At 41.8% G+C, this 9,098-nt stretch overlaps 1 protein-coding gene across 1 annotated transcript; it reads left to right on the top strand.

The window, feature by feature from the left end:
• Nucleotides 1-2,141: 2,141 nt before the first annotated feature.
• On the top strand, nucleotides 2,142-8,792 carry dnpep (aspartyl aminopeptidase). Its single transcript, XM_083985136.1, has 15 exons — nucleotides 2,142-2,231; nucleotides 2,648-2,738; nucleotides 3,471-3,559; nucleotides 4,313-4,426; nucleotides 4,530-4,655; nucleotides 4,752-4,876; nucleotides 5,043-5,127; nucleotides 5,236-5,343; nucleotides 5,488-5,565; nucleotides 5,697-5,777; nucleotides 5,988-6,148; nucleotides 6,693-6,732; nucleotides 6,829-6,930; nucleotides 8,001-8,168; nucleotides 8,631-8,792. The coding sequence occupies exons 1-15, from the start codon at nucleotides 2,226-2,228 to the stop codon at nucleotides 8,679-8,681; spliced, it is 1,425 nt and encodes a 474-aa protein (XP_083841262.1). The 5' UTR covers nucleotides 2,142-2,225; the 3' UTR covers nucleotides 8,682-8,792.
• The last annotated feature ends 306 nt before the right edge of the window (nucleotides 8,793-9,098 follow it).

Genomic DNA, 9,098 nt, shown 5'->3' with positions numbered 1-9,098 from the left:
CGTTTGGTTTGATCTGGTGCAGTTTTAGATTATCTAAATGAGTATTTGATTATGATATGACCTCATTTACCTTTAACCCCCACACACAGGCCCCAGTGTTTCCCAGCATCCTTTGCACCTGAGCACCTTGTGTGGTCAATAATCTTCTCTTATTAAATCAGTTGTTCCTGGTTGTTGTGATGTGACATTTAAATATTAACACTTACACCGAAAAAAATGTCCCTCATTGACGCTTTAATCTAAAGAGCTGAGGCTGTGATTTGATGCTGCGTTCACTGTACTGTGGTTTTTTAGAAACTCCATGAGGCAAAGACTAAACGACTAAAAACCAGAAAAGCTAAACTTTATTTTAAAAATGTGATCCAACTCACTCAGTCCCGTTGCTGCGGCTCCACTGCAGCCTGTTGCTCTCATCGCTATTAATAGAGTCTGAATCCTAATGTGTGTGTGTGTGTGTGTGTTCATCCCTCTGGGCTTCCTCAACAGCAGAGGAGACGATGTGAGCTGACAGCTGAAGCAAACATCTCTTCATCCTCCTCCTCCTCTTCCTACCCCCGAAGTGTTCATTCCTATATAAGGCCGGTTCCCGCGGTGACACGGTGATAAATGTCTGTAAACGAACACGATCCTCGTTTAAAAACCAAACCATTGATTTGCTGATTGATTTCTAACAGACTCCACACATTTCTCATCGGTCTGATTAGAAACCTCCCAAACACCATGTCGCTCCCTTGAGCATTTAGTCTCCTGTTATTTATAAGTCACTCTGTTCACACTGGCTTACAGTGAAACTAACACAGATGTTCCATGTGAAGGAATTCAAGTCAAATATTTACAATAATTAATGATTCAAATGACATTTTTTTAATTGCTGCTGTGCTGAGTTTCCCACCTGATGACGTCATCATTTATCTGTTTTAATTATTTCACAGATTTCTGCAGATATTCAATAAAAATAAAGATATTTGTTTTAAATGCACAGACTGTTTGCCTCTTGTGCACATCTGGTTTTCTTGTTTTATATCTTTTTAAGTGCTCTTATTTTATGTTTTTTCCCCATTTACAAATAGTGTGCACACAGAGATTGTGCACCTGCAGTATATTGTGTGTACCTTGAAGCTGCAGCACTTTGGAGCAATAAAGTTTATCTTATCTCTGCTCTGGTTTCTCTTCACTATATCCACTTCAATATTGACTAGCACCAGGTTACATCTATGAGTTGCTCCTCCCTTGTTTCTTATATCATTTTATCCATTTAATTACATCCATGTCTGTGTTTATTGAGTTTTTGTTTGATTTTACTTCTCTTGTGTGATCATTTCGTATTTTTATTGTGCTTGGTAAAGTTGTAACGACTTGCAGAAGGACATAAAACTGACTGAAATTATCAACCTGGGGGAATTCAGATCAATTATAAACTCTTGTGTTTGACTTAATTTGTAAATTTTTATGTTGTTTGTATAAATCTATGTTTGTGCACAGTTCTCTTAGTCAGGTTGCTCTTGTAAAAGAGGTTTTTAAATCTCAGTGAGTTTTACCTGGTTAAATAAAAGGATGAATAAATAAATTGAATAATTTTACTCATCTTGGATGCAGGAAAATGTAAACTGTAATCATATGACAATTATAATGACTTAAAAAATAGATAAACACCTGAAATTAAAGGTGTACAGAAAAGAAAATTGAATTTGAGCCCACTTTGGGTCATAAAATTAATGTGATTACTCATCTTTCAGACGTTGTAGGCCAAACTTTGTGCAAAATTCTATTTTTGAGTAAATCCGGGATGAAAGTGTGTATTTTTTTTTTCGCATTGGATAACGCAGGCGCACGGATTATACGTCAGCCTGTACACGATTCACCAGCCACTGATATTGGATCCGTCATCCGTCATTCAAACATCTGAGACACGCACACACACACGGAGCTCGGGCTCGCCCCAAGCTTTGAATATCCCGCCCGCTCGATAACGACCAATCAAATTTGTTTTCCTCACTCGGGTAAACTCGTGTTGCAGCTCGTCACAACTCGGCGCGACAAACAGGACAAACGGCCATTTCTGTACACCTTTAAAGGTGAAAACAACAAAGTATTGAAGAGATGAAGGAGCTGCAGTTCGCCGCCTGGCCGCTGGGCGTCAGTGTGGCGCTGTGTCTCTGTGCGTCAGCTGATCCTCTTCCTTCCTGTGGCTGTGCGGCGGAGTTCAGACTTTGAAAGTCCAATTAATGCAGGTAAGAGTCATAAAATAATAAAAACAATGACTGTAATTGTCTCTGTTGCTCCGCCACCGAGAGCCGCATTCACCTCGGACGACACGGGAAGAAGCAGAGGCCGGGAAGCTCGAGTTGGCTAAGCTAAGCTACAAACCGGTGCGCCCTTTATCGGACATGAACGTCCTTTACCGGCTTTTAAGGGGTTAAACTTATTATTATTAGGGATAATACATTATATTTCATAATTATTTATATGTATTTAACCAGCAGCAGATTGGTATTCATAGTTTGTGTGAGGTTTGACACGATTTCACTGCAGTTTAGTCGAGTGTCCGAAGTTGGAAGCACTAGCCGGTAGCTGTTAGCTCTGCTGCCTCATGTCTTGTTATTTAATCTAAATGTTTCTTCCTCATTCTGGTGTCTTTTTCTCTCAGTCTGTGATCATGAAGAGCTCCAGAGAGGCCGTGCAGTCCGCTGCCAAAGAGTTCCTGCACTTTGTCAACAGAGGCGTGTCTCCATATCACGGTACAGACACAAAAACTGGGGATTTATCCTTTTAATTTTCCACATTTATTTTATTATAAACACACTCCCTTTTCTCTGTTATTTACACTATTCCAACAGAAAATCTGTGTTATAGTATATGTGATTTGATATTCAAGTATTGCACCTCTTAATCCACAAGAATAATCCCATATATTGGTATAAATAATATATAATATAATGTTTTGTGTCTTAATTTAACACACAACCACTTGTTTTTCATAGTATAATTTAGTAATCATGAGTCCTGTTAATTTATGGCGGTGTCATCTTGTTTCTAGTTTATTCTAGCAGAGATTAACAGGTCAGATTATCCTAGTTGAGTTTGATAACAGCGACCTAGTTCTCTGTCCTCCTGTAACATTTAAACCAAGCCATGTTCATGTGTCAGCGTTAAACAGCTCCGACACGACTTTGAGCTCCAGATAAGAGCAGATATGTTTCATCACGTCTCTCACCTTCGCTCTCTGAACCAGGCTGTTAAAAGTCATAAAAATGAACCAGCCTGGAAACAAACGATAAAGTGGTTGAGAAGTAAATGCACAAAATGATACAAAAGCAACTTCAAAATAAAATGTGGGAAAAAAAGATCTTCATTTTATGACCAGAAGAAAAGATTTGTGTTTATTCCGCGAAACTCATATTGATCGATGATTAAAATCCTCTCATCGGCTCTTTCAATCACTGCTTTGATCATATTTTCCCTCTCTGCAGTGGTTGACGAGTGCCGGCAGCGTCTGCTGGCGGCCGGATTCATCGAGCTGAAGGAGACGGAGCAGTGGGACATCAAGCCGGCCAGCAAGGTGAGCGAGAGTCAGTAAAGTCCAGTAGGCGGCCGTATTTATCAAGCGTCTTAGATAATTTAAGTCTTTTAAGTGCTGAGAATGAGTGGAATTTAATCCTCACTCTCAAATTTAAGAATAAAAGTTAATTATCAATTTTCTCAAGTCTAAGAATCACTCCAACTCCTCCAGATATTTAAGAGACCTCTGGACTGGGGGTGTCGTAGTTGCCAGTAGGATCATCCTTGTCATGCATTTAATAAGAATAATAATAATAAGAAGAATTAAAGGTCGTCACATCACAATGCTTTGATTTCTCGCCACTGGAAAAATGCAACAACGTAACGCTGCATTAATGAAGATTAGGAAACATTTGTTTTTGATTCATTCTCAATGTAGGCCTTTATATTTTGTATTATTTTGTAGATTATCCTCAAAATACAGTTAAATATACACTCACATTGGCCATTTAACTATCCACTGAGACATTTCTAAGACATTTCTATATTCTTAGATCAGGATTTCCATTCAGTGACATCATCTGAAATTCAGTTTAATTGAGACTTCAGTCCTACACTTCACTAAAACTCTAAATACGGGCTTGATGACTAACTTTAAATGCAGCTTACAGCAAATAATTTGTTCAGTCGTAAGTCGACTCGTAGCAGAGTTGCTCAGAGTGATTCTAAGAAGCTCGATAAACACGACCCCAGAGGTAGAAACCGCCAGTAGAACCTCGGCCGCCGCCTGACGTCTGCTGCCTCTGCTCTGCAGTACTTTGTCACCAGGAACTTCTCCAGCCTCATCGCCTTCGCCGTGGGCGGACGCTTCCTGCCAGGAAACGGCTTCTCCATGATCGGAGCCCACACTGACAGCCCCTGCCTCAGGGTGAGAACACAACCGTCCAATCACAGCAGAGAATTATTCATGAGATGAAAAATGAAAGAAAAAAAAAGGTTACTGATCGGCCTATTTGATTTGTGTGTTTCAGGTGAAGCCGCGGTCGAAGAGGACGAAGCAGGGCTGCCTGCAGGTCGGGGTCGAGTGCTACGGCGGCGGCATCTGGAACACCTGGTTCGACCGCGACCTGACCATCGCCGGCCGCGTCATGGTCAAGGTACCTGGACTGTTATTGATACTTTTTATTTATCATTAATTAATGTGATGATGATGATGATGATGATAATGATGAGACACTCCTCTTCCTCCTCAGAGCGGCGGGCGGCTGCTCCACCGTCTCGTCCACGTCCCGCGGCCTCTGCTCAGGGTCCCTCACCTCGCCATCCACCTGCAGAGAGACATCAACGACTCCTTCGGCCCCAACAAGGAGAACCACCTGTCAGTCACACACACAGCTGCTTATTGTAGTTACACACCTGGAAAACATTAAATCAAAGTTTTTTTCTCTAGATGTGAAATAAAAAACAAAGTAACAATACTGGACCTGATTAATATTAATAATTAATAATAATAATAATAATAATTAGTACCGTGTGTGTTTCAGTGTTCCCATCATCGCCACTGTCGTCCAGGAGGAGCTGGAGACGGGCAGTTCGTCTTCTGGAGACGCCTCCGCCGCCACCACCACGGTAGAACCAACGTCACACGCACTCAAACGACATGAAATCTTTTATTTACGTGAGACTTTAAACGCATCGTCGTCCTCGTTGTTGTTGTTTATTGTTGTTGTTCGTCAGGCGGAGAAGCACCACCCGGCTCTGGTGAAGGTTCTGTGTTCGGAGCTGAAGGTCGAGCCGGAAGAGCTGATGGACTTTGAGCTTTGTCTGACCGACACGCAGCCGGCGGTGAGTCTGACAGGACACAACCGACCGCCAACTGACCGCCAACCGACTATCAACTGACCTGAACTAAACCGGTCATTGTTCAGTTTCAGAAAATATAATTAAACTTCTCCTCCTCCTCCTCCTCCTCCTCCTCCTCCTCCTCAGGCTCTGGGAGGCGTCTACGAGGAGTTCATCTACTCGCCGCGTCTGGACAACCTGCACAGCTGCTACTGCGCCCTGAAGGTCACGACCAGACTCACCACAGTTTTATTAGTTATATCATTATTTATTTCATTATTTCTGAACTCTTGAGAAGCCGCTCATCTCAATCACACACTTCTGTCTCTCTCTCTCTCTGTGTCTCTGTCTCTCAGGCTCTGGTCGACTCCTGCGCCGGAGACACTCTGTCCAAAGACCCCAACGTCCGCATGATCACGCTGTACGACAACGAGGAGGTGAGATGCTCCGATTCACGGTGACAGTGAACACCTCACGACAGCTGAAACACATAACTGCTTAAAAAGATATTTGGTTGCTTAAGCTCAACAAAATAAAAGTCTTGAACTCCAGAGAGATGGAGAAGATATTTCCTGTACTGACTGTGTGTCTGTGCGTGTGTGTGTCTGTGTTTGTGTGTGTGTGTGTGTGTGTGTGTGTGTGTGTAGGTGGGCTCCGAGAGCGCTCAGGGAGCTCAGTCCAACCTGACCGAGCTCATCCTCACCCGTCTCTCCGCCTCCGCCTCCAACCTCACGGCCTTCCAGCAGGCGGCGCCACTCTCCTTCATGATCAGCGCTGACATGGCGCACGCCATCCATCCCAACTACCAGTCAGTTTCCATGACAACAGTCAAACAAAGACATCAAAAACAATGAAGTTAAAAACTATAAAAATAAATACATATAGTATATATACACAGCTCTGGAAAAAAATTAAGAGACCACTCCCAAAATGGTCAGTTTCTCTGGTTTTACTATTTATAGGTATGTGTATCAACTACCGACAACATTTCTCCCAAAATTGAAATAAAAATATTGTCATTTAGAGCTTTTATTGGCTGAAAATGACTAAACTAGTCTAAATAACAAAACATATCAAGTCTTTTCAGACCTTGAATAATAATAATGCCAAGAAAACATCCTAAACAGTTTTTGTGGGATAATGTCAGTGTTTAATCCCAGCAGTGGTTTTTATAATCTTCTTATAAAGTAAGTAGAATGAGTTGTGTTTGTGTTGGTGTTTAAAAAAGGAAAGAAAAGAATGACTGTCATACATGTAGAGATGCTTTTAAGAAACATTTGTGAAAGTGATCTCTTAGTTTTTTTTCCAGAGCTGTATATAAATATATAATTTTTCTGATCATTTGTCCTCAGGGAGAAACACGAAGAAAACCACCGCCCGTCTTTCCACAAGGTGAGCCGATCGATTATTGATTGGTTATGGTTTATAAATCCTGATTTAGAGTCCGTCTGATACAAGGGAACTAACTTAACTACTTTTTCCTCTCAGGGCCCAGTGATCAAGTTCAACAGTAACCAGCGTTACGCCACCACGGCCGTCACCGCCTCCGTCGTCAGGGAGGTCGCCAGCCAGGTCGACGTGCCTCTGCAGGTACTTAAGAAAATAAGAAAACGTCCTGAGATTTGTTGTCAATCCAAGAAAACTCTAAAATCTGACCTTTAACAAAGACAGTGAAGTGAACACTCATTTAAAAATATTAATCAGGTTCATTGATTTCACCTGTGACGAGTCTGAATCACTACAAGAGAAAAAAAAGGAGGAAAAACTTTATTTATTTTCCACTAACGAGACACAGGAAACAACAAAACTAGTAGACCTTCAAAATAAAAGAGAGAATCACTGTGTAGTGTGGCAGGAAGTGATGGACATTTGAGGCTTTTATTTTGTAAATTATTATGGTCTCATAATGAATCCAGCCAGTGAGTAAAGAGATCTGTCTGATGCCTTCAAGTCCTCCTGGGAATTCCGAGCTCTTACGTGCTCAAGTGGTTTTGGCTAAAAGAAACAAAAAGATGCACTATATCAATTTATATTTGTATTATTTTGAAATTATTTTATGTAAAGTAATTTAAAGCAGAAGTAAGTGATATATTTGTGTTAATATAAGTCTTAAATAGTTATATCTTCCGACAGCAATCACTTACATAGAGTGTTTGGACCGAAACACGGGTCTCCCAGTCCCTCTGCTCTGCTCTGAGCCGAGGAGAAAACATTTATCGTATCCTACAGTTTTTATCCAATGAGGAGAGAGAACGGCATGCAGGGCTGTGTGTGCAGCCAAGGGACGCCGTGAATGTGGCGACGTAGGGACGAGGACTGTTATGGTGCGTTCAAGGAAACTCGTAACTCGTGTTTTTCCGACCTGTGAAGTCGTACCAGTTCGATCTGGTACGAGGTCACGGGTCAGAAGTTACGAGTGGCTGTTATAGTGACTTTCACAGGTAAAACAGGTCGGAAAAACACAAGTGGGTTGCCTGGAACGCTACAAAATCGTAAGTTGTGACTTGAAGCTGTGATTTACGGTTTCAAAAGCCTGCCTGGAACGCAGCATTAGCCAAAACGACCGGATCGCTTACTTCTGCTTTAAATAAAAACATTAGAAGTGGCGGCCATGTTTGAAAAACGTATGAATGAACAACCTGTAACTCTGACCGCTGCAGGACGTGATGGTGCGTAACGACAGCCCCTGTGGAACCACCATCGGGCCGATCCTCGCCGCCCGCCTCGGCGTCCCCGTGGTGGACATCGGCGCTCCGCAGCTCTCCATGCACTCCATCAGGGAGATGTGCTGCACCTCCAGCGTCCTGCAGAGCACCACCCTCTTCAAGGTGAGAAAACAAACACACCCTTTTTTGCATAACTCCAACCGCACGCAGGAATCAAACCTGTGATCTGTTGTGTTCAAAGTCTCTGACAGTCTCAACGAGAAGTGAACACAAAGCAACCGAACAGATATTGGTTATTTTTGTCATTTCATGGACAATATGATGATTTATTTCATCCAAAATAATCGTCCCAGTCAAAAATGAGGCTCCTGAATGCATCATGCAGTCGTGTTTTTATGAAGACGACGACTCCTGCTTCGTAAAACACTGGAAATATTTTTAATATTTGACAAAAAATGGACTTAAGGTTTGTTAAAACTCACGGATCAGAAGAAGAAGAAACTTCCAGCTGAATAAACTAAATCTTTGACTTTTATTTTGACGTCGCTGCAGATGTTTTGACTCTTATTTTGACTTTTAATTGTTTTAATTTGGACTCCACTTCCTGTCTGCTTCCTCCTGCAGGGCTTCTTCGAGCTGTTCCCGGCCGTGAGGAGTTCTCTGGTCGTCGATTAGAAGCAAAAACCGCAAAACTGTGATTTCTCTAAAACTTCCTGATCTGTAACCATGACGGCACTGAAATTGTTTAGAAAATTATTAAAACGCTGAGCAGCACTTTTTCCCGTGGACTCGTCTCTTGTCTTCTATCTCTGTGGAAACGCAGCCGTCCAGATGTGGCGCTCTGGACAGACGGAGCTGCTCCTCCTGAGCCACGTCATGATGCAGAGTGACGAGACACCAGAGCTCCACGCTGCAAAAAGTGACATTTAAAAATAAAAGCAACATTAAAATATGAATCATGGGGATGGAAAATGTTATTTTTGTGCATTTTAAAAGTTATTATATATCTATAATAATGATAATCAGTGTTCCAAAAACATGAAGATAAAACAACAACAAAATAAATACAAAGTAAGTGCCGCATGCAGCAAA

Source organism: Trachurus trachurus (genome assembly GCF_905171665.1).
Source record: "Trachurus trachurus genome assembly, chromosome: 2".
In the NCBI taxonomy this organism is placed as follows: Eukaryota; Metazoa; Chordata; class Actinopteri; order Carangiformes; family Carangidae; genus Trachurus; species Trachurus trachurus.
The sequence above is the reverse complement of the archived record's forward strand: the minus strand, read 5'-3'. Positions and strand labels throughout refer to the sequence as shown.

Coding starts and splice junctions, on each gene's coding strand:
- dnpep (XM_083985136.1), top strand. Junction 3,560..4,312: donor ACATCAAGCCGGCCAGCAAG/GTGAGCGAGAGT, acceptor TCTGCTCTGCAG/TACTTTGTCACCAGGAACTT. Junction 5,778..5,987: donor CGCTGTACGACAACGAGGAG/GTGAGATGCTCC, acceptor GTGTGTGTGTAG/GTGGGCTCCGAGAGCGCTCA.